The sequence below is a fragment of the Heterodontus francisci genome, chromosome 9 (assembly GCF_036365525.1).
Source record: "Heterodontus francisci isolate sHetFra1 chromosome 9, sHetFra1.hap1, whole genome shotgun sequence".
Taxonomy (NCBI): Eukaryota; Metazoa; Chordata; class Chondrichthyes; order Heterodontiformes; family Heterodontidae; genus Heterodontus; species Heterodontus francisci.
The window spans coordinates 92,915,745-92,941,906 of record NC_090379.1 but is presented as its reverse complement, the minus strand read 5'-3'; the positions used below and the strand labels follow the sequence as shown (position 1 = coordinate 92,941,906).

Below are 26,162 nucleotides of genomic sequence, written 5' to 3'. Positions count from 1 at the left end.
GAGCAAGAGTTCCCACTCCTCATTAATATTCAGTAACCTTACTGGAAAATACATGTACGATATCACGCAACTGCAGGATTAGACTAAGCTGTAATTCTGCACACCACCCCTCCACCCGCCCAACAATAGTTGTGTAACAACAACTTATATTTATATAGCGCCTTTAACATAATAAAACGTCCCAAGGTGCTTCACAGAGGCATTATAAAACAAAGTTGAACACTGATCCGCATAGGGAGATATTAGGCCAGATGACAAAAACCTTGGCCAAAGAGGTGGGTTTTAAGGAGTGTTTTAAAGGAGAAAAGCAAGGAAGAAAGGCAGAAAGATTTAGGGAGGGAATTCTACAGCTTAGGACCTTGGCAGCTGAAAACATGGCCACCAGTGGTGGAGCAATTAAAATCAAGGATGCTCAAGAGACCAGAATTCGACTGGCGCAGATATCTCGGAGGTTTGTAGGTCTGTTGAAGATTAGAGAGATAGAGATGGGAAAGACCATGGAGGGATTTGGAAACAAGGATGAGAATTTTAAAATCGAGGCATTGCTTAACCAGGAGCCAGTCTAGGTTACTGAGCAGAAGTGAGGGGTGATGAACAGTCTGACATTCGTCATCTAAGCATATATTGAACAGATGGTCACTTGAGCAAGGTGATTGGAGAGGTGTCCCTGAAAACTTACTGCAACATCGTTATCAGACTGAGGAATAAAAATGGCGGAAGAGGAGGAAAGGGAACCAAAACTTTTACCTTTGTATTTGGACTGATCTTAGAGCATCTACATCTACTAAATTTTAAATATGGTAGGTGGGTCACAAGATTATATTTCAAAATATTCTTGCCAACTTGGTCCTATAAAAATCCCATTATTAAAGCTCCATGCTTACTTGAAATATCTATGAATGTTTATAGGTAACAATACAATAGGGGTTTTCAATGCTAAATTTGCTAATGTTAACAACACCTTATCTCAGGAACAAATCTGAAGCAATCAGTGCTTGTTCAAAAATGAACACCAGCACAGGTAATTTAAAAAAAAAATTGTAACCTTTTGAAACAATATATTGGTACCTCTTCACTTCAAAAAAGAAATTCAGACATTCATAATTTTTTAAAATATTGATCCCTCTTCAACATGAAAAATCAGACCCTCATCATTCTTTGAAAAATTGGACTTATTTTTCTTGGGAAAATCAGGGTGTTTCTTCAACCACTTCACAACTAACATACTTTTACAACCCCTACCAAGGTAGTTACCTTCCCACCCATCCCTCACTGAGACAGTTCACCTAAACCCTATCTCTTTCCCACCGCCCCATGCTCTCCCTTGGTCCAATTAGCCCCTGCCCTGTAACCCTCAGTGACCTGAAGATAGCACTTGATCTTGATTATCCTTGTGCAACGCCATAGGAGATCCATTAGTCATTAAACATACTAGTTTTCCAGAGCAATTCATTCTTCAGAGAAGGCGAATCAATCAGTTAAAGGACAAATGGTTCCAATCAATTATAAGCAAAAGGTCATAGAGCAATTGAAAATGATCAGTAATAGTTCACTGGACTGGAAACTATAAAGTTGTTTGCATATCACATGGAAACAGTAAGCAAGGACTTTTTTAAATTGAAAGGACAAATGCTAATTGTCTTAGTAACAATTACCTGCGTTTCCGATCTTCAATTAATCTTATTTTTCGACCATTTATCTCTGTACCTTCCAGCTTGTTGAGAGCGTTTTTCATATCGCTAGATGAGGCAAACTCAACCACCCTAAAAAAAAAATTACATTTTGAGAAATGTGCATCTTGTTAGACTGATAATCATGCAATATTTTGCCTCTTGCCCAATAGCTTAGGTGCTAAATGCACTGCCCGGTTATGAACTAAAGTCACAACAGAAGGTCCCCAGTTCGATCCCCAGTCAATGCTAAATCAGCACCCATCGGTGCTGTCACCTGGGACTATGGAGGAAATCAACAAGCATTCTCATCCTAATGGCTAAAGTGAGTACCTGCTGCAAAGTGAGTCTACATGGACATTGGGCAAGCATGGGGTCAGGCTGTGCTATGATGCCTTGCACAATTTCAGCGTCTGCCGATGCTCACTGTCTGGGCTTACAGGTGAAGAAAGGTCACTTAGGCAATGTAGTGGAGGGAACCTGGTGTTCATGGAATCAATACACGAGCATGGATCAACACCTTCAAGAAAAAGGAAGAGAAAAAATTGGAAGAGAGTTTTTTTCAGAAAAGAATGTTTAGGAAAGCTAATCAACATATATGGATATTTCCATTACACTCCACAATTCTATCCATACTGTAACAGGAACCACCAAACTGCCTTGGAGTTGCCCTTGAGGCTGGTGAATAGTGGTATGTATAAAACTCTGAATTCCATAATATAGCTGTGTCTTCTATTCTAGTGAGCCTAAAATCTACTGAAGAATCTTGCTGTTTTCTGTGGTTCTTATAGTGGCTTCCTTGTAATTGCTGCAGCACCTATATCAGATGATATGGAGTCACACAGCACAATCAGAAAGGAATATACTGATTTCAGTCTCAAGGAATGCGTAGAAGATTGTGGCTTTATTTGAGATCGCAAGGCTTTATAGGGTTCAGTGAAACCCACACTTCATTGATTTCTACTACACATTGAGGGGAGATTTAATTAGAAGTGTACAAGATTATGACAGGCTTAGATAAGTTAGATAAGGAATACTGTTCCCGTCAACAAATGGTACAAAGACTAGGGGATACAGATTGAAAGTTTTGGGCAAAAGATGCAGGGGGAATATGAGGCAACACCTTTTAATGCAGCGGGTGTTAATGACCCGGAACTCGCTGTCCATAAGGGTGGTGAAAGCGAAGACGATCACTGACTTCAAGAGGACTTTGGAAGGCCACCTGAGAAAAGTAGACTTGCATAGACTCGATGGACTGAATGGGCTCCTTCTGTGCCCTAAATGACACCAGGTGTGCTCTCCACCACCTCCCCCCCCCCCCCCCCCACCCCCAAGATGATTTGGAGGAGGGGAAAGCATTAAATCGGATGGGATGGTGTCCGCGGGGGGATTCCCGCCACCGCTGAAAATTTAGTCCAGAGTGGGAAGGCCTGTGAATGTCCTTCCCGCTCCGCCGCCAATTGAGGCCCTTAACTGGGCAATTAATCCCCAATTAAGGGCCTCTTCCCACCGCAGCCGCAATTACCCGTGCGGCGGGCAGACCTGTAGGAACAGCCGTGCGGGTTGCTTCCTGGCTTTGGTGGGTTGGGGGGTTAGTCCCACTGAGGGCCACCCCCCTTCCCTTGCTGCTGACTGCCCGTCCCCACGAGACCCCTCCCACCCTGACCTACGTGAGGCCTGGCTCCAGCAATGTTCCTCCACTTCCAGGACAGTCACCTCCAGCAGCAGCCAATGGCTCCGTGGTGGCGCTGCAGCTGCCGGCCTCTCTCCAAGGGCTGAACTTCTGGTGACAGGGTCCTAATTCCTAAAGAAGGCCCGTCATTGTCCACTTATGTGCCTGACTGGAATTAAATTCGGTGGGCCTTCCGGAAAAGAGGTGACATGGGGATCTCGGTGTCGGTTTCTCCCAACGTTGAGACCCCCCACTGCCAGCAGAAAATTCCCCCCATAACTCTACATTCAACAACGCTTCATTAACAAGCTCGAAGCCCTTGGAATATGCAGGCAAATCTTGGATTTTGTCTGGGATGGGTACTCCAGTTCCAAGATCCAAATAATGGTGAATGAGATTCTTATTGACCCTAATGCTCTCAAAATAGAAGAGACACAAGATTGTCACTCGTCCTATCTGACATGATTATCAACAATGTGTTGAAAGACATCGCATGGTATGGGCTTGCAGTGTCTGTTCCAGGTATTGCTTAAACTGTTGTGACACTGATACTTGCAGATTAAATTGTATTGTTGGTAGACTCACCTAGCGATTTACACACTCTATCGAGCATCTTGAACAATGGGCTATCTTGAGAGATATGCTATTGGGGGAAGCAACAAACGCAGTTATGCTTTGCACAGCCCAAAAGATGATCATGACGCTATTGTTTGGAAGATGGAGGTGAGCATCTGCTCCAATTATTGATTCAGCTCATTATCTAGGGGTCCTGATGTATATATATTTGAGTCCTTTGAGACTGTTCAGAAAAGGCAAAGGACAATTTGGACAATCTCATCTTTCTGGAAAGTTCCAATGCAGGTAAAGTTTATGGAATATTACATATCCAAACTGAATTCCATGGATCCGAGCTCCTCAGCATGCAACAAAATGGCTTCCTCTTGACATCTGCATAATCCAGGATGCAATGTCAAGGGAGATTGACAAACTTCTATTTGATTTGGACAGCTGCCCCTATAAATGTAGCAGTTATAGTTCGATGTCAAGGTTACCAATCCATTCAACGGCTTCAGCTGATGCAGTGTGAATGGTTGTGATGCCACCAGGAATGGATCTCTCAGGGCAAGAGTTCAATATGTGGGCGATGGTCTGACCTGGATGGCCACAGTCACAATTTGAGCCAGTCCTCATGTTCCACATGTGGAGCAAGTGGCCACATCTTCCCTGGCCGGTCCTCAAGTGATTGAGGGCTGTCCAGATTTTCCGTGGGATGTTGAAACCTGGGACTTCAGCGCTTGGGTCAGTTACCAGGTTGCAGTTGGTAATGTTAGCAGTCAACCAGGCAGTGTGCCATCGAGTGGTAGGGGTATCGAGGTTTATAGGGTGTGGAGTGTGTTCCAGTAGGGGCTACGAGATTTCAGGCGAGTGTGTTTTATTTTGAGGTCCTGTATCAATGTGCATTGATAGCTGTCAGCCGGTGGTGTTCTTTGAGAAGGATGTTTTTCCTGTGGGCATTAGGAGGTTCAATGTGTACTAGCACAGGAAGCCATTCGAGCTGTGTTGGTCTCAACATCCCAGAAATAATCCTCATGATTTCCCAGAGGTGGATTATCTCCCCTTTTTAGTGTGGCAGCTCGTAGCCAGGTTGAGCAGCATTACTCTGCTGTTGGGTAGACATCTGCCCTGTGGATATTCTTCCACTATGCTGAAGGAAGATAGCTCTTATACAATTAATGGGGAAACTCTATTGCTGGAAGATACTAAGTGTCAGAGCATGTGTTCCTATATCCAGTGCTCTGCAATTACTGAGGTTGGCTTGCAGAGAAGTCAGCCTGCTGCTAAAGTTCCACACCTGCAACTAAGGAAACCAGCATGGGAGTACACTGCATGCCCATGTTGTGTTCAGGAGGATGATGGCAATGCAATCTTACATTTTATGATGAGTAATGCTGCTCACCTAGTGAAAGTATAACTTTGTACTTTTCAGTTATCGAATGACTATACACTGTGGGAGAGGGGAGGCAATCACACTAAAGTGGCTTTAAGATGACACAGATGATGATGGAAGTCAGCCCTCTGTGGCAAGCTTGATAATCCAATACCTGAACCAGATAAATGTACAGTACTCCAGGATACTAGTGATGACCAACTAGCCAGTCTGGCTCACTACTGGAGTCAGGAAATCAGGCTGCCATTTTTTCCAGTCTGCTTCAAATAACCCTGCAATCTTGTCTTAAAAAGTAGGTTGGTCCTGGTTGGAAGCTTACTAGGGCGTTGCACTTTAAAAAAAAAATTCATTCATGGGATGTGGGCGCCACTGGCCAGGCCAGCATTTATTGCCCATCCCTAATTGCCCTTGAGAAGGTGGTGGTGAGCTGCCTTCTTGAACTGCTGCAGTCCCTGTGGGGTAGGTACACCCACAGTGCTGTTAGGAAGGGAGTTCCAGGATTTTGACCCAGCAACAGTGAAGGAACGGCGATATAGTTCCAAGTCAAGATGGTGACTTGGAAGGGAACTTCTGAATCACATAGCTAAGTTCCAAAAATATCCTCGCACATGCCCTGGAATTCCAAAACCTTAGCTTTACCTTTTTGTATCCAAGCTGTTTGGACTTGAGTAAGCTGGCTGTATCCCCTTGGAGACATATACTGGAGTGACCAAAAAATCAAAACGACTTCCATTATTGTACTTTACACATGCAATGAATAAGAACACGATGAAAAACTAAAAACAACTGAAGCATTCTTGTATGTGTCAGAGTAATATTTTTCTATTGTTCAAGGGCTGCTTGGCTGTCATACAGTAACACTATCAGTTACCCAATGTGAGATAGTTCAAGCTACTTTCCCCAAACTGTCTTTATGCTTTGATCAATGTAATGCATTGGGATTCCTGAATTGATTATTCAAATAATTTACTTTCCTAGAAGTGACTGGGACAATTAGAATTGGACATACTCATTTAGTTTGACAATGATAAATGAGAAAGTGCAGATCTGTTGACGAATCAGAGACTATTTAAAATTAAGCAATCTGTATGTGCCAAAACTAAAATTCACTACCAAAGTTATTCATATAAAAGATGTATGTTTAATATTTTTTAAAAATTCCACCCGTACACAATTTTCTTCCCTCATGAAGTTACCAACTCATACATTTCAGTATCTCGCCCAAGTGGCCATTCTTCACATGCCAGTGGGCGATTCAATCAGACACTCCAGTCAATAGTAGCACTGCTATTGACATTCAACTAAGATAGCAAATTCAGGGCAGCTGAGGGCTTGAACCTGGACACTTTCTGGTGTGAATGACTCAATTCTACAGTGGGCAGTTCATTTACCATCTCAGTCACCAGAAGAGTCACTTTCGCCTTCTTTATTTGTCTGTTGTTCCCAATTCACGACTTCAAAGCAGAAACTCATAGAACAATGAAGGTTCTTAGAAGGAATAAATGTTTATTTGGGGTATTTTACAATGACATGCCAATCAGAAAAAGTCAAAAGTAAAAACATGCAGTATACTGAGCAGTATTCAAACGCTACGTTCGCATTAAGTTCATATTTTTTTCCCATTTTTATTTATTTGTTGCCAGAGATACCTTCCCACAGAATCAGTAACATTCCTGATAGTTAACACGATGGTGATTAAATGGAAATAGACTGGTTCTACCACTACTCCAAATCCTCCAAAATAAAATACCAATTTAATAGCCTGACTCAACCGACAAGTTGAGGTAAACAATCCCACATAACTTAAGTCTAAGTAAGTGATGCTGAAGCGCAATCAAGCTCCAGTAAGGCTGCATCTGGAGTGTTATGTTCAATGTAGTCTCATAAGAATGTAGAAAAAATCTAGACTTATTGCAGGCAGTCCAGAAGAGAGCTACAATACTGATTCATGCATTTTGAGGGCTTAGTTTTGAGGAAAGATGCTTTATCTTGGGACTTTATGGAGAAGATGATGATGAAAGGAGACTTGGAGATCATTTAAGATATTTATAGACATGGAGAATTTGGATGCAGTAAAGTTCTTCTGTCAGGGACAGGATTTGAGGACAAGCAGACAGTTTAAAGTTGAGTTGCAAAGAAAATAGAAAAATTAGGGAACTTTTTTCAAGATAGAGGACGACAGAATTGTGAAATAGATTACCAACAATAGTGGTGAAATCCAAGGCAAATTTTATAAAAGGATTGCAGGAAGTCCTATCAGGAAAGGAGATATGAAGGCATTAGCTCCAGAATTACGAAGGAAACTGATGGGTGATTTGGTAGGATAAGCTAGATAGGTGAACCCAAAACGTTATTATGTGACAATAAACAATCAAGCCTGCGACCAAAACTTACAATCTTTTATTGAAGAGCTGAGCATTATTTCAATCAGTCACCCATCCCATACACCATCCTTTCAAAGTGTTCCAAATCTGTCTCGGGAACCATTCTAGTTTTGTTAACAATGCTCGGGAAACAGAGCAGTGCTTACCAGAACTAGGTCCAGAAATTACACAATATCAGTAATTTTGGAGCCCAAAAAAATCGACATGAGCTGGCAGGTGAAAACATGGACTTCTTCATTCACAGCATTCTCTGAATAAACTACAAAATAAAACCAAATTGCAATCTTCATCTTGATATTACTTTGACACAAAAATGCTAAAGCAGTTATCAATCAGCACCATTATTTCAAGTAGCAACATGGTATAGTTACACAGGGTGTATAAAAATTAAAGGTTAAAAAAATACAATTTGCAAAACACAAAAAAATCCCTGCCAATTGAGATTCTTAGATTTGGGATACAGATGGTTTTGTTCCTTTTTGCATCAGTCAACTTTTAAGGCACACTGAGGCAGACTTGTGTAAAGAAAACCATTGCATGTTGTGTGAACTTATATTAACAGCATTACTGTTATACAAATTACCCCCAAAAAATTATTTGATACATTTCAGTACCACTTCAGTATTGTAAGCATAGCTCTCAAACTTTTCAGAGTTGCTGCTCTCCAACTAAGTATGACATATCAAATTCATATACACAAGTAGACTGTTAGCTCATGAAGATATAGGTCCTTAATCTTCTCAGTTCAATTTTCATTGTACATGGCTCCAAAACCTACCAGTCCCATTTTAGACATTATTACTTTTATGCAACCCAGAGAAGCTTACAGCACAGGAAGCGGCCATTCAGCCCACTTCTGCACTGGTTCTTTGCTAGACCAATCGAAAACAAATCCTAATGCCTTGATTTCCATAACCCTTCATTTTGCTCAGCTTCAAGTGTTTATTCAATGATCTCAACCCCATTCACTCCCTGTGGCAAAGTGTTCCATGTCTCAAGGACAAAGATTTTCTCTGAAGCACTTTCCTCACTCTCTATGACTGTTTTAAATTGATGACCCCTTGTCACTGAATCCCCAACCAGAAAAAATAGTCTTTCCCTGTTCACCTTATCAAAACAAAAAGCTTTGTTAAATCTCTTCTTAGCCATCTCTGCTCTCGTGGAAATAGTTTTTTTTAAATTCGCTCATGGGATGTGGGCATCGCTGGCTAGGTCAGCATTTATTGCCCATCCCTAATTGCCCTTAAGGTGGTGGTGGTGAGCTGCCTTCTTGAACTGCTGCAGTCCATGTGGGGTAGGTACCCCAAGAGTGGTGTTAGGAAGTGAGTGCCAGGATTTTACCCAGCGACAGTGAAGGAACAATGATATAGTTCCAAGTCAGGATGGTGTGTGGCTTGGAGGGGAACTTGCAAGTGATGTTCCCATGCATCCGCAGCCCTTGTCCTACTAGGTGGTAGAGGTCGCGGGTTTGGAAGGTGCTGTTGAAGGAATCTTGGTGAATTGCTGCAGTGCATCTTGTAGATGGTACACACTACTGCCACTGTGCGTCGGTGGTGGAGGGAGTGAATATTTGTGGATGGGGTTCCAATCAAGTGGGCTGCTTTGTCCTGGATGGTGTCGAGCTTCTTGAGCATTGTTGGAGCTACACCCATCCAGGCAAGTGGGGAGTATTGCATCACACTCCTGACTTGTGCCTTGTAGATGGTGGACAGGCTCTGGGGAGTCAGGATGTGAGTTACTCGCCGCAAGATTTCTAGCCTCTGACCTGCTCTTGTAGCCACGGTATTTATATGGCTACTCCGGTTCAGTTCCTGATCAATGGTAACCCCCAGGATGCTGATAGTGGGGGATTCAGCAACTGTAATGCCATTGAATGTCAAGGGGAGATGGTTAAGATTTCTCTTGTTTGAGATGGACATTGCCTGGCACTTGTGTGGCACGAATATTACTTGCCACTTATCAGCCCAAATCTGGATATTGTCCTGGTCTTGCTGCATTTCTACAGGGACTGCTTCAATATCTGAGTAACTATAAATACAATTTCCTATCCCTGATATCATATGGTCAATTTATACTTTCCACTTCCTACGGCTTGAAAGTCCTTTCTATAACTAGGTTCCTAAAACCGCACTTAAGACTTTCAGGAAATTATGTATTTGAACCCTCGGTCTGTGTTTATACACACCCTTCTCTCCATTAAATGTATATTCCCTTCCCTGGTTTCTCCTCAGAAAACATTACCTCGCACATATCCACATTAAATTACATCTCTCGCATATCTGAGCACTCCCTTAATAGATCTTTTACAGTCCTCCTCATTGCTTGTCAGCCCCTTACTTATTTAGTGCCCAAATCTAAATCATGTACATATACTGAAAAATGTGAACCCAGCAATCCGAGCAACACTCATTCACTCTAACTCACTGCTTCTTGCCCAGCAACCAACTTTTAATGCTACTGCATTTTCTCTTCTACCATACACCTGAACAATTCCAATAAATCTACTGAGACACATATTATTGAATGCCTTCTGAAAATCCATATACACTTCATCTATTGCATTTCCTTTATCTATGTAATCGGTCATTTCGTCAAACCGCTATAAAGTTTGTCAAAGACAATTCTGTGCTGACTGTGCTTGATTAACCAATGCCTTGTCGCATAATCATTAATTATATCTCAAATTATAGCAACTAAGAGTTCGCTCATAACTGATGCTAAACTAACTGATCTAGTGATCCATTTATCTTTCTCTCCCTTCTTCAACAAAGGTGCTACATTGGCTGCTCTTCAGTTCCACAGCAAAATTTACATATTTAAGGAGAATTGAATAATTGCGACTAGGACCAATATCGTGGTGGGGAGGTTTGTTTGTGCTGTTGGGGAGGGTTTAAACTAGCTTGACAGGAGGTTGGGAACCTGAGTGTAGATTCAGAAGGGAGAAAAGCAAAGCTGGAAATGGAAAGCAGAAAATTAGTAAGTATGGAAGGCAAAGGCAACAAAGGCTAGAAAAAAGACAACGTAGCAGTTGCTCAGTGATTAATGGTATATGCATTAACTCAGATAAAATCAGTGTGAAAGGTATAAAAGGCAAAGAATTGTTAAAAATACATTCAGGAGAACTTTTCTTTTAGTCAGCACGTAGCAAGCCTAACGACAGAAGGCGCAGTTCTGGACTTAGTTTTAAGGAGTGAAGCTGGGCAGGTGGAAGTGTCAAAAGTGGGAGAACATTTTGGTGGTGGCGATTATAATTCCATTAGATTTAGCAGAGCTATGGAAAAGATGATAGACTAAAAGTAGAAGTTTTAAACAGGGAAAGGCCAATTTTAATAAGCTGAGATGTGATTTGGCAAAAATGGACTTGAAATAGCTATTTGAAGGTAAAACAGTGTCAGAGCAGTGGGAGGCAATCAAGGTAGAGACAGACAGGGTTCAAAACAAATATGTTGCCACAAAGGAAAAGTGTGGGGCTACCAAGTCTAGATGCCCGTCCCTAGACGTTAAAGAGCATGCACAGTAGGATAAGGCAAAGAAGGGAAGCTTATATCAAATACCGAGAGCTCAATGCTGCAGAAAGCCAACAGGACTGTAGAAAATGCAGGAGTAAAATTTAAAAATAAAATTAGGGAGGGCATGAAAAAAATATTGGCAAGTAAAAAGCAAGGAAAATCCAAAGATGTTTTATAAATACATAAAGAGCAAGAGGACAACTAAGGAAAGAGTAGGGCCCAGAGACCAAAAAGGTATCCTGTGTGTGGAGGCGGAAGACATAAGCATGGCTCTTAATGATTACTTTGCATCTGCCTTCAGATGATGCAGACATTATAGTTAAGGAGGAGTATGTAATATTGAATAGGATAAACAGAGAGAAGAAATATTAAGTGGTTTAGCACTTTGAGAGTGGATAAATCGGCAGGCTCAAATGAAATGTATCCTAGGCTGTTAAGAGAAGCAAGGGAGGTAGTGGAGGATCTGACCCTCATTTTCCAATCCTCTCTAGCTACAGAAATGGTGCTGGAGGACTGGAAGCATTGTGACATTGTTTAAAAAAAGGGGGGGGAAGGGCCAGTCAGCCTAACCTCGCTGCTGGGAAAATTATTGGGAAAAAATTATGAGGGCAATATAAATAGTCGTTGACCCTGCCATCTCACGTGGTCTTGCTAGTCCCATTGCATCAATTATAGATACAGCAATCCTGATTACTTCCTTGTATCACTCTCCAGCCACATCCCCTTTCCACGCCCCAACCCTACATCATTCTGTGTCCGTCCCTAGAAAAAAAACTATCCCCCTACTCACATACAACTGCACTTCCAAAATCTCAACTATCTAGCCTTTGGCTCTCTGTTTGTCACAACATTTCTGCAGTTGCTGATTTGCTCAACCGCACCCACACCTCCACCTTTGATGCCCTAGTCCCCAACTAAAAGGATCAGTCTCTCTCACCCTGGCCGTTCCCCCTTGGTACAACCCACATCTCTGTTCCCTTAAGTGCAAGGGACGCAAACTTGAAAGCATACGGCAGACAACAGATCTGGCTGGACCACTTAAAACACTATTGGGTTCTGCTCTCGTCTGCTAAAACTGCTCACTATTCCAGGATCATCTTGGAATGCAAAGTTAAGCCCAGTTTCTTTTCTTTACTGAAACCACCTTCTTAAACCTCTCTCTACTGTTTCCCCCCCACCCACCCCCAACAATAAGTGTGAGAAGCTCATGGACGTGGTCACTAACATCAAGACCATCTGATCAGCTGCCTCGGCTGCGCCCCTCCCTTCCACCAGGCCAAACTTCCTATCATGCTCACCCCCACCCTAGCCCTGACATCTCATCTTTCTCTAGTTTCTCTCCTATCACTCGTCATGCCCTCTCTGAGCTCATCTTGTCCACAAGACCCACAGCCTATTCCCTCAGTTCTATTCCCACTAAACTGATCGCCCAACTTCCCCTCCTGGTCCCCACGTTAGCTGATATTATAAACAGTTCTCTCTCTTCAGGTGTTTTCCCTCTCTCCTTGAAATCTGCATCATCACCCTGCTCCTCAAAAACCAACCCTTGACCGCACTGCCCTTGCAAACAACTACACCCATCTCCAATCTCCTTTTCCTCTCCAAAATCCTTGATCGTGTTGTCACCTCCCAAATACGTTCCCAAAACGCCATGTTTGAATCCTCCAATCAGGTTTCAGCCCCTGCCATAGCACCAAAACAGCTCTTATCAAAGTCACAAATGACATCGCATGTGAATGTGACAAAGGTAAGCTTTTCCTCCTCATCCTGTCTGCAGCCTTTGACATGGTTGACCACATCATTCTCCTCCAATGCCTCTCCACTGTCGTCCAGCTAGGTCATAAGAACATAAGAAATAGGGACAGGAGTAGGCAATTCAGCCCCTCCAGCTTGCCCCGCCATTCAATAAGATCATGGCTGATCTGTCCCAGGCCTCAACTCTTCTTTCGGGCCTGCTCTGCATAACTCTTGACTCCCCGAGATTTCAAAAATCTATCTACCTCCTCCTTAAATACATTTAGTGACCTAGCCTCCACAACTCTGAGGTAGAGAATTCCAGAGATTCACCACCCTCTGAGAGAAGAAATTCCTTTGCATCTCAGTTTTAAATGTGTGACCCCTTATTCTATAACTATGTCCTCTCGTTTTGAGATTCCCCCACCAGTGGAAACATATTCTCAACATCTACCCTGCCAAGCCCCCTCAGAATCTTATATGTTTCAAAAAGATCACCTCTTATTCTTCTAAACTCCAATGAATAAAGGCCTAATCTGTTTAGCCGGTCTTGATAAGACAACTCCTTCATTCCAGGAATCAGCCTAGTGAACCTTTTCTGAACTGCCTCCAATGTTAGTATATCCTTCCTTAAATATAGGTTGGACTGCCCTCACCTGGTTCCATTCTCTAAACATAGCCAGAGAATCACTTGCAATGGCTTCTCTTCCTGCTCCCGTACTGTTACCTCTGGTGTCCCCCAAGGATCTATCCTTGGCCCCCTCTTATTTCTCACCTACATTCTGCCCCCTCTTATTTCTCACCTACATTCTGCCCCTTGGTGACATCATCTGAAAGCACAGTGTTAGTTTTCACATGTATGCTGATGACACTTCTCTTGACTCCTCCACTTTTAAAAAATTCATTCATGGGAATGTGGGCATCGCTGGCCAGGCCAGCATTTATTGCCCATCCCTAATTGCCCTTGAGAAGGTGGTGGTGAGCTGCCTTCTTGAACCGCTGCAGTCCATGTGGGGTAGGTACACCCACAGTGCTGTTAGGAAGGGAGTTCCAGGATTTTGACCCAGCGACAGTGAAGGAACGGCGATATAGTCCCAAGTCAGGACTGCGTGTGACTTGGACGGGAACTTGCAGGTGGTGGTGTTCCCATGCATCTGCTGCCCTTGTCCCTCGAGGTGGTAGAGGTCGTGGGTTTGGAAGGTGCTGTCTAAGGAGCCTTGGTGCGTTGCTGCAGTGCATCTTGTAGATGGTACACACTGCTGCCACTGTGCGTCGGTGGTGGAGGGAGTGAATGTTTGTGGCTGGTGTGCCAATCAAGCGGGCTGCTTTGTCCTGGATGGTGTCGAGCTTCTTGAGTGTTGTTGGAGCTGCACCCATCCAGGCAAGTGGACAGTATTCCATTCCACTACTGACTTGTGCCTTGTAGATGGTGGACAGGCTGTGGGGAGTCAGGAAGTGAGTTACTTGCCGCAGGAGCCCTAGCCTCTGACCTGCTATTGTAGCCACAGTATTTATATGGCTACTCCAGTTCAGTTTCTGGTCAATGGTAGCCTATAGGATGTTGATAGTGGGGGATTCAGCGATATTAATGCCATTGAATGTCAACGGGAGATGGTTAGATTCTCACTTGTTGGCTTTTTGCTAATTACCAGACTGCTTATCGAACATCCAGTAGTGGATGAGCGGAAATTTTCTCCAATTAAATATTTGCAAGACTCAAGCCAATGTTTTCAGTCTCCGTTCCCTAGCTACTGACTCCATCCCTCTCGCTGGCAACAGTCGGAGATTAATCCAGTCTATTCGCAACCTTGGTGTCACATTGGACCCCAAGATGAACTTCCGACCTCATATTCATGCCATCACTAAGACCTCCGTAACATCATCTGATTTCGTCCCGATTTCAGCTCATCTGCTGCTGAAAACACTCATTCATGCCTTTGTTACCTCTAGACTTGACTATTACAATGCATTCCAGGCTGGTCTCCCACATTCTACTCTTTGTAAACCTGAGATCATTTAAAACTCTGCTGCCTGTGTCTTAACTTGCACTAAGTCCCATTCCTTGATCACCCCCTGTGCTCGCTGACCTACAATGACTCCACGTCTTGATTTTAAAAATCTCATCTTTGTTTATAAATCCCTCCAAGGCCTTGCCCCTCCATATCTCTGTAATCTCCTCCAGCCACACAACCCTTCGAGATATCTGCGCTCCTCTAATTCTGGCCTCTTGTGATTTTAATCACTGCAAAACTGGTAGCCGCATCTTCAGTTGCCTTGGCCCCAAGCTCTGGAATACCCTCGCTACGTCTCCCCGTCTCTCCACCTCGCTTTCCTCCTTTAAGACACTCCTTAAAATCTACCTCTTTAACCAAGCTTCTGACTTAATATCTCCTTTTGCAGCTCGGTGTCATACTTTGTTTTATAATGCTCCTGGGAAGTGCCTTGGGACGTTTTATTACAGTTGCTGCTGTTTACAAAGGCATAGATTAATCAAGGGCAGTCAGCATTGATTTGTGAAGGGAAGGTCATGTCTGACTGACTTGATTGAATCTTTTGAGGAGGTAATAAGGAGGGTCGATGAGGGTAGTGCGTTTGATGTAGCTTACATGGATTTTAGCAAGGCTTTTGACAAGATCTCACATGGCAAACTGGTCAGAAAAGTAAAAGCCCATGGGATCCTAGGGAAAGTGGCCAGTTGGATCCAAAATTGGCTCATTGGCAAGAATCAAAGGTTCAACAGGTGTTTTTGTGACCCGAAGGCTGCTTCCAGTGGGGTTCTGCAGGACTCAGTACCAGGTCACTTGCTGCTTGTCATATGTAACAATGATTTAAACTTAAATATAGGTGACAAGATTAAGTCTGCAGATGATACAAAAGTTACCCCTGTTGTTGGTAGTGAGGAAGAAAGCTATAGACTGCAGGAAGTGGGCACAAAAGTAGCAAATTAAATTCAATCCAGAGAAGTGAGAGGTAATGCATTTGGGGAGGGCAACAAGGCACAAGAATACACAATAAATGGCAGGATACAGGGAAGTGTAAAGGAACAGAGGGACCACGTTCACAGATTCCTGGAGGTAGCAGGACAGGGAGATAAGGTGGCTAAGAAGGCTTTCCTTTATTAGCTGAGGCATAGAATATAAGAACAGGGCGGTTAGGCTAGAACTGTATAAAACACTCATTAGGCCACAGCTAGAGTACTGCGTAGAGTTCTGATTACCGCATTACTGGAAGGATGTAATCGTACCAAAGAGGACACAGAGATTAATGAGGATATAGGAGTGGAGAATTTTAGCTGTGCGGAAAGACTGGATAGGCTGGGTTGTTTTCTTACAAACAGAGGAGGCTGAGGGGAGATTTAATTGAAGTGTATAACATTGAGGGGCCTGGATAGAGTGGATAGCAGAGAGGTCAATAAAGAGGGGGCACAGATTTAAGGTAATTCGACAGAAGGATTCGAGGGGAGTTGAGAAATGTTTTCACCGAGGGTGGTGGGGGTCTGGAACTCACCGCCAACAGCCTAGGCTGTATATCATGAGGGGCTGATGGCTATCGACCTCAGGTTCTGCTAACTTTTCCAGAAGCAATTCCTTTTCTACAGTAATCTCTAACAATTGTTAGATGCTCTCCTCCAGTACACATGTTTTGACTTGGACCATCATTTGCAAAAACTGATGCAAAGTATTTATTTAATGCCTCTATCATATCTTCCTCCTCTACAATGAGATTCCCTTTCATCCTTGAATAGTGCAATCTCTAATTATTGTTAGCTTTTGTAAGCATATAAAAAAGTGTTACTGTTTCCTTTTATATTAGTGCTGGGCTTTTTCATACTCTCTTTTAGGCTTACAAATCTCCCTTTTCACCTCGCAAGTGCATATTCTATATTCTTAATGATTTTCTTAGTATTTTTGTCCTACTTTTATCACATGCCTCTTTTTTAAGTTTGTTTCATTTTATCATGTTTTGATCCAAGGAATTCTATTGTTCAATGCACTCCTTTTTTTCTCCGTAGAATTATTTATTGTTCTCCTACTCTTACATCATTTATATTCACTACTTCATTTCCCAAAATTAAGCAAGCAATGCTTCGTTAACCTTGATAAACTGGACAATTATTGATCTAGGAATCAGTCCTAGTTGCAGTCTAAAAAAGGGTCTCCACAAGCAATACCTTTATTCTGGTTTAAATATTATTGTCCTGTTGTTCTTACATCATTCACAATATGAATGGAAATTAGAGGGAGTTGTTTGCAAATAATCCAATAAACTAGTTATAGCTCATCATAGTCCTTACAGCCAATATGAACTACGCCCACTTCCCCCATCCTTTTTCCATGGAACATTTTATTATATTTTTACGTTCCTTTCCATGTTAACAAAATTTAAAATTAAATAAAATTAAAGAAATATCCCAAGATAAGGCTAATATAATAGCTTTCTCTTCAATATGATCAAGGAAACCCTATTATCAAATGGGAAATATTAATTTAATCGGTTGGAAACTTACATTAGACTTTTAATGGGAAAAAAATCCTACATAAATTTAAAAAAACTAACAGCCAAGATGGACACTTCAATTAACATCTGAAGTACCAGGAGATTGAACTGGAGACAGAAAGTCTAACAAGAAGCCCAGCCAGGACAGTGGCTTGCTCTGTGACTGATTTATCTAAAATGGCTTCATTAGCACAACAGTCAAGGCAATCCTCACACACACTGAAACAGCCAACCCCCTCCAAGTGCGAATTGACATCCTGGGGCATGTGGAACCTTGAATTTCATTAGAAGGTTCCAGAAAACTTCATTAAAAACAAAGGGGATTGAGAGAACCATGTGACCATCTGTCCATCTCTGAAGAAACTAGAAGTTTTGTTACATAGACAGAAGACAAGCAGCAACTGAGTGCGCTGCAGCAGAAAGCTGCATGCTTCCCTTCTTCTCTCGTTCTCTCTCCCCAGAAAGCATCAAGTTTGAAAACTGTCTGCGACTGGGGGAATCCTCCAAGCCTACAGACCCCTACAGCCAGCAACCAGGGGAAGAGAGCCAACTACAGATTCTGCCTTCAGGAAAACCCTGAGCAAAGCAAGCCAGCTAAAATACACTTTGACTAACCAAGAACTTCAAGCATACAGCTTCAGCCAAGGACTACTGGATCATCTACTTTACAGCCTGTATTTAAGTTCCATCTATTCTGGACTTTAATCCAACCACCAAATCTATCTTTCCTCCTGTAATCTATTTGTTTGTGAGATTCTCGTGTGAATGTGTAGCATAATTCTAGTATTTTTAAATCGGGTTAAAGTGTGAAGTATAATAAACTTACATCTTTCTTGTTTAAACTCAAGTAAACCTGCCCGATTGGTTCTTTCACGCTCACAGTAAAGGTAAAAAGGTAAAACACACACAGAGGTGTTGAGCACAATCACTCTTTAAAAGGAATAAATGATGTTTTTTTTAAATTTATTTTTTATTTTGAGATACAGCACTGAAACAGGCCCTTCGGCCCACCGAGTCTGTGCCGACCAACTACCACCCCTTTATACTAACCCTACAGTAATCCCATATTCCCGATCACCTACCTACACTAGGGGCAATTTACAATGGCCAATTTACCTATAACCTGCAAGTCTTTGGCTGTGGGAGGAAACCGGAGCACCCGGCGAAAACCCACGCGGTCACAGGGAGAACTTGCAAACTCCGCACAGGCAGTAACCAGAATTGAACCCGGGTCCCTGGAGCTTTGAGGCTGCAGTGCTAACCACTGCGCCACCGCTGTGTTGTGGTCAAATAAGAGGGAGGGCAAGAGGGGAGCCTGAGACCCTCTCATCACCTGGCCGTAACAATATCCACCTACAAAATACATGCTTTGTTCACTTTTCCCCATCCCCAGAAGCATAGGGTGGCTAGCTTCTAAATTACGGTCATCTTCTTCACATTTGAGGTTTGAGAGGGACCACTTGAAGTGGGTAGATAGGCAAAGTGGAAGCCAAGACAAACTCATGAAACATTCTGTATCAGTGATTAATTTTTTTAAAATGACAATTATAGTTCTGAGGTCAGCCACACAAATTAAGTTTTTAAAAAAATGATTATGTTAAGTATTTTAATGGAAATAGAGCTACATTTTGCAGATCAATTTTCAAAGAGTAGGCTATTACAAGATCTTAGCCTTAATCATCTCAAACTTTGCTGTGATAACCTGCTACCAGGAATGATGTTCTGCTAAGAGAATTTGAGGAGTTAGGGTCCAAATTAAAATGCAGATCATAGGTAATCATCTCTGGATTGTTACCCAAGCTATGTGCCAATAGGAATAGGGTTAAACAGATTAGACAATTAAACGGTGGCTCCAAGAATGGTATAAGAAGAGGGGATGAATTTTATCAGCCCCTCGGCGCCGTGGCAGGGAGGCCCGTAAAATGTTAGCGGGAGCGGCCCACCTCGACCTACGAGGCCGAGAAGGCCCCGCCGGATATTAGCGGCCCCCTAACCGCTTGGTGGCGGGTCCTTCATTAGAATATCAAAATGAGGATAATTAACATTCAAATGAACTTACCTGCCGAAAGCGGCTGTCCCGCGCCGATTTTACGGCTAACCGGACGCAACTTGCATGCCTTCGGAACGCCGTTGGAGTTCCGACGTGAGACACTGGTGGGGAGGGGGGAGGAATAAAATTATCAGGGCGGGGGGTGCGGGAGCAGGGGAAACACTTATTATTGGTTGCAGGAATGGTGGAAAGGGGGCTGAGGGTCAAAGGGAACAAATTTCAGGCGGGAAAGTTCGGGATATCAATAAAGGTTTTTTTATGGGGGGTGGAGGAGGGCAACTTATATATAGATTACCCATTGGAGGGGGTGGGGGGTGGGAGATAGGATTTAAAGTTGAATTAAAATTTTATTTCCCGGAGACTGGGACCTTTAAATTTTAAATGTCACTGATGGGCTTGAAGCCCTTTAAAAATGGCACCGTGCATGTAATATCGCTGGGCCCGGCAGCAGCACTTCCGTGTCGGAAGGCTGCTGCTTTTACAGCACGGGGCACTGATAACATTCAGCCCAGGGTTTTAATTGATGGGGCACTGGCAACACTACTCAGGAAAGAGTGAGCTATTCCATTGGGATTGGCTCCACTTAAACCGGGCTGGGACCAGTGTCCCGGCCAACTGTATAACTAGGGATGTGGACAGGGCTTTAAACTAACAGAGTCGGAGGAAGGTTTGGGTGAAGGGAGATTTAGAAATCCAACGAGAAAGGTTGAGGCATCGAAACAGTATAGTGTTGTGGGTAAAGACAAACAGAATGGGGGCAGGAAGAAACAGAAAGTTTAACAGAAATTGTACATCAGCAAATAGGGTCATTGCAGGGAGCAGAAGTAAAAAAATGAAATTAAAGGTTCTTTGTCTGAATGCACAAAGCATCTGCAATAAAACAGAAGAACTAGTGGCACAATAGAGGTAAATGATTTACATCTAATCACCATTACAGAGACATGGTTAGAAGGTAAACAAGGTTGGGAAATAAATATTCCAGGGTACAGGATATTTTGGAAAGGCAGACAGAATGACAAAGGAGGAGGGGTAGCCCTCTTGGTAAAGGATGAGATTAGGGCATTAGTGAGAAAGGATCTGGCCTCAGAAGATCATGAAGTAGAATCAGTATGGGTGGAAATTAGGAATAATAAGAATCAGAAAACACTGGTAGTTTATAGGCCTCCTAACAGTAATTATACCATTGGACAGTGCATTAAACAAGAAATTATTGGAGCTTGTCACAAAGGCAATGTAATAATTGTGGGGGAATTGAATCTTCAGATAGATTGGGACAATGAACTTGGCAAGAGTGGTCGAGTGGTCTAGAAGATGAGTTTGTAGCATGTTTTCGTGACAGGTTCCTGGAGCAATACGTTCTGGAACCGATTAGGAATAAGGCTTAGATCTAGCGTTGTGTAATGAAGCAGGGTTAATTAGTAATGTCATAGTAAAAGATCCACTGGGAAATAGTGATCACAATATCACTGAATTCATGTTAAGTTTGAAAGTGACATGCTCCAATCACAAACAAGAATCTTAAACATAAACAAAGCCAGTTACATAGGTATGAGGGGAGAATTGGCTAAGGTAAATTGGGTATATCGACTAAAAGGTATAGCGGTAAACAAACTGTGGGAAACATTTAAAGAAACAATTCAAAATGTTGAACAAAAATACATTCATTGAAGAACAAAACTCAACCAGAAAGACCCATACGTGGCTCACTCAGGAAGTTAAGGATAATATTAGATTAAAAGAGGCTTATAATGTTGCAAAAAAACAACAGCAAGTCTGAGGATTGGGAGCGTTTTAGAAACCAGCAAAGGGTCACCAAAAAGTTGATAAAAAGGGAAAACATTGAGAGTAGACTAGCCAGAAATATAAAAACAGATTGTAAAAACTTTTATAAGTATATAAAAATGAGGAGAGTAGCTAAAGTAAACATTGGTCCCTTACAAGCAGAGACAGGAGAAATCATGGGGTATGAAGAAATGGCAGAGGCATTGAACAAATATTTTGTGTCTGCAGAAGACATATGTTTCATACCAAAAATAGACAGTAACCTAGGGGCTAAAAAGAGTGAGGAAATTAAGGAAATTAACATCAGCAGAGGAAAAGTATTGGAGAAACTTAAGGGACTAAATGCTAACAAATCCTCAGGACCTAATGGCCTACACCCTAGGATTCTAAAAGAGATAGCTACAGATATAGTGGATGCGCTAGCTATGATTTTCCAAAATTCCTTAGATTTGGGAACAGTCCCATCAGATTGGAAGTTGACAAATGTTACATCACTTTTCAGGAAAGGAGGGAGAGAGAAAACAGGGAACTACAGGCCAGTTAACCCATCAGTCATTAGGAAAATGCTGTTAAGGAAGTCTTAACAATGCACTTAGAAAAGCATAATGATTATAACAAGTCAACATGGTTTTATGAATGGGAAATCCAGTTTGACAAATCTATTAGAGTTTTTTGAGGATGTAACTAGTAGGGTAGATAAAGGGGAACTAGCAGATGTAGTATACCTGGATTTCCAAAAGGCATTCAGTAAGGTGCCACACAAAAGGTTAATTGACAAGATAAGAGCTCATGGAGTTGGGGGTAATGTATTATCATGGATAAAGGATTGGTTAATGGACAGGAAGCAAAGAGTGGGCATAAATGGGGCATTTTCAACTTGGCAGGCAGTGAATAGTGGAGTGTCGCAAGGATCAGTGCTGGGGCTGAAGCTATTCATAATCTATATTAATGAGTTAGATGAAGAGACAGAGAATAATGTATCTAAGCTTGCTGATGATACAATGGTAGGTGGAAAGGTAAGCTGTGGGGAGGACACAGGGAGGCTGCAAAGAGATATAGTCAGGTTATGTGAGTGGGCAACAAGATGGCGGATGGAGTATAATGTAGAGAAGTGGGAAGTTATTCACTTTGGTCGGAAAAATAGAAACGCAGAATTTTTTTTTAAAGGTGTGAAACTTGTAAGTGTTTCTGTTCAAAGAGATTTGTGTGTGCTCTTACAAGAAATGCAAAAAGCATGCAGGAAGGCAAATGTCATGTTGGCCTTTATTGCAAGGGGACTGGAGTACAGGAATAAACAAGTCTTGCTTTAATTGTACAGGGTTTTGGAGAGACCACATCTGGAATATTGTGTACGGTTTTGGCCTCTACCTTGAAGAAAGGATATACCTGCATTGGATGTGCTACAGTGAAGGTTTACTAAATTGGTCCCTGGGATGAGGGGGTTGTCCTATGATGAGAGGCTGAGTGAACTGGGACTATATCCTCTGGAGTTCAGAAGAACGAGAGGTGAACTCATTGAAACAGGCAAGATTCTGAAGGGGTTGGACAGGGTAGACATGAGAGGTTGTTTCTGCTGGTCAGGGAATCGAAAGGCTGGAGTAGACAGATTTTTGGTCTCTCAGGGAATCAAGGGATATGGTGAGTGGGCAGGAAAGTGGAGTTGAAACCCAAGATCAGCCACGATCATATTGAGTGGCAGAGCAGGGTTGATGGTCTAAGCCTGCTCCTATTTCTTATGTCTTGTTGCATAATATCACAGATAGTTTTCTGAAGTAATACTCATTAGCTGGCTGTAGCATGTTACTAAGATTGCATATCACGATCTTCTTTCCTATTTCTGCAGGAAGTCAGATAAACACTTCTTTGTACTAAGAAATGCTGCTTAAATCAATGAATTTCAATACCTGAAATTAATACACATGCTCCAGCTTACGAGTGTTAGTGTGTTATTAAACCACAGCTACAAAACCATGTCAGCTTACACTGCTTTCAGATGATCAATTTGGGACTTCAGGTAAATATCTTTGCATTAAAGAATGGATTGAAAAAGACGAAAACATCTAGTGCAGTAATCCTAAATAATCGCATTATATTAAATTCAAATTGACAGCAGATCTTTTGATATAGCCAGACACTTGGAAAAGATCTGGCTAAACTATTTTAAAGATTCATTATAATACTGATGGGTGAACATTAATCAAATAGATTTTGTACAGCACAGAAACAAACCACTTTGGTCACCAGGTCTATGTAAGTGTATATCCTCTACACGAGCCTCCTCCAACCTTGATCACCCCCTATCAACATATCCCTTCCATTCCTTTTTATAGTATTTCCGACCTAACCTCCCCTTAAATGTCTGCCTCATGAAGTAATGTAACTGCTACCTCATGTTAAACATTAGCAAAGGACACATGGAAAGCTAACAATACGCCGAGATTGCCACAACACAGTATTTTTTAAAAAAGAGTCGAAAGTGTACAAATAAATAAAGTTAATTAGCAAAAGCAAACTCAACTTACCCTTCATTTTTGTTTCTGTGTGCATCCACAAAGGTGACTTCTCCAGCCTGTTTCATTAAGTCTTTTAAATCCTATGTACAACAAGAACTCATTTAACAGTGCACACTTTAATATTTGCAGATTACACATTAAATTATGTTAAATATAACAGATATTTTAAAGTTTCCAGTAACAGTATGAGACTTTTCAGCGTGGGTGAACTCTTGTTCATCTTGATCCAAAATATTAGGTAAAGTTAAGAAAATAAGTCATTTTTAAAAATTCCGACTGGATTATTAAACAGCATGCATAATTTTTTTTTTACATTTTACAAAGGACTCTCAGTTACTTATTGGTCATAACTGCACCATAAAACCATTACTTTAAAAAGAAAGTATTTAAATGAATTTTGGTTCTCCCTGGACAAGGCATAGAGCGAAAGAAATTTCACCCTCTAAGTTAAACACAGGCTCCTTTTATTATTAATTTGCAAAATCTATTCCTTGAGTTCAAAAAGAGAAAAAGAAACCAAACTTATGTTTTCATTATTTTTCTTTATATCAGTCCTAGGCTAGTCACCTTACAAGCCTAAGCAAATATCGCCCAAGCACCAGCACGGCCTTACCAGAGAGCCACTCTTCAATACCTGGCTGATGATCTTGTGCATTTTGGGCATTCAGGAAATCTGCCTCTCAGGTTTCTGGGTCCACACTCTTTCATGGATATGGAAACTGCTACAGAATTCCTAGGCAATACTGGTTTTTCTTTTCTTATACTGATCTTCTAAACAATCCACTAATGAAATACTATAATTTCAATGAGAAGCAAAACCCCTCGAGATAAGGATAGGATGGATACCTTGTTGACAAGAACCGCACAAAAAATGTTAACCTGAAAAAGGTTGTTGACAATATTCTCCTTGGTTCTAGAACACCCATTTAAATTTCAGTATTAAATACATTCTGCATGTTGACCTACAGTCAAAGTAATCAAGCCAGAGCTTTCATAAGTGTCACAACTTTGTGCAAACTGCAATACAAATGAAACAGACCAAACAAAAGTCAACTAGATTACCTGATCAGATATTAAAAAAGAGAATACCAATCCTCAAAAGAAAACGGAGCGGCTACACAAACAATAGTCAGTTAAAGAGGTAGTTCACATATGCTCGGGAGGGTAGCACAGTTGGCTAAGCATACTGGTGAGTTCTGATGAAAGGTCATTGAGCTGAAGCATTAACTGTTTCTCTCTCCACAGATGCTGCCTGACCTGCTGAGTATTTCCAGCATTTTCTGTTTTAATTATAGTTGGCTAAGCACGTAATCTTTGACAACTCCTCCACAATTGTAGAGTCACATGACTAAAAGCTTGGTCAAACAGGTAAGTTTTAAGGAGTGTCTTAAAGGAGGAAAGTGAGGTAGAGAGACGCAGAGGTTTAGGGAGGGAATTCCAGAGCTTCGGGCCAAGGCAACAGAAGGTGTGGTCACTAATGGTAGAGCAATTAAAATCAGGGATACTCATGAGGCTAGAACTAGATAAGTGCAGATATCTTGGAGGATTGTGGGGCTGTAGGAGCTTATAGAGATAGAGAGGGGTAAGGCTATGGAGGGATTTGAAAATAAAGATGAGATTTTTAAAATTAAGGCATTGCTTAACCAGAAACCAATGTAGGTCAGTGAGCACAGGAGTGATAAGGTAAACTACCAATTTTTTAAGGTTCTGTGGACATCCTAAAGCACTTCTCAGCTAACTAATTACTCTTGAAGTGCAGTCACTGTTATCTGGCTGAATGCAGCCACCAATTTTGAAACACCATGGTCATACAAACAACAAATTAGGCTAATGACCAAATGGTTTTGTTCGTTGACAAAGCAATGGCCAAGGTATTGGAAGGATGCTGGTCTTCAAATAAAAGTATCTTTAGCATCCACCTGAACGGAGGTGGGCAACCAATTAAGGCCCCATTAGGGGCCATTTTCTGAACCTGCCAGTATTTTTCCAGTAATATAAAAGCAAAATAATGCAGATGCTGGAAATGTGAAGTAAAAACAAGAAATGCTGGAAATACTCAGCAGGTCTGGCAGCATCTGTGGAGAGAGAAGCAGAGTTAACGTTTCAGGTCAGTGACTCCGCATCAGAATTGGCAAATATTAAGAATCTAGTAGGTTTTAAACAAACAAAGCAGGGGTGGGGCAAGAGATAACAAAAGAGGTGTTGATGGGACAAGGTAACAAAGAATAACTGACCAGAAAGTCATAGAACAAAGGCAAACAGTATGTTAATGGTGTAGTGAAAGACAAAGTGTTAATGCAGACAGGGTGTTAATTGAAAAATGAACAGCCTTGGCCCAAAGCACAAACATGAAAAAAAAAGTGGGTAAACACAGCAGAAACAAACTAAAATAAAACAAATTAA

General features: G+C 41.8%; 1 protein-coding gene across 6 annotated transcripts in view; it reads right to left on the bottom strand.

The window, feature by feature from the left end:
* The window catches only part of LOC137373916 (serine/arginine-rich splicing factor 5-like), a 394,211-nt gene that overhangs the window by 3,212 nt on the left and 364,837 nt on the right, over positions 1-26,162 (bottom strand). For all 6 annotated transcript variants that reach the window (XM_068039516.1, XM_068039513.1, XM_068039511.1 and 3 more), the window contains exons 6-7: positions 23,769-23,839; positions 1,656-1,763 (exon numbers count right to left, since the gene is read on the bottom strand). In XM_068039516.1, the coding sequence (XP_067895617.1) occupies positions 1,656-1,763; positions 23,769-23,839 (179 nt within the window). The remainder of the gene's footprint in view (positions 1-1,655; positions 1,764-23,768; positions 23,840-26,162) is intronic.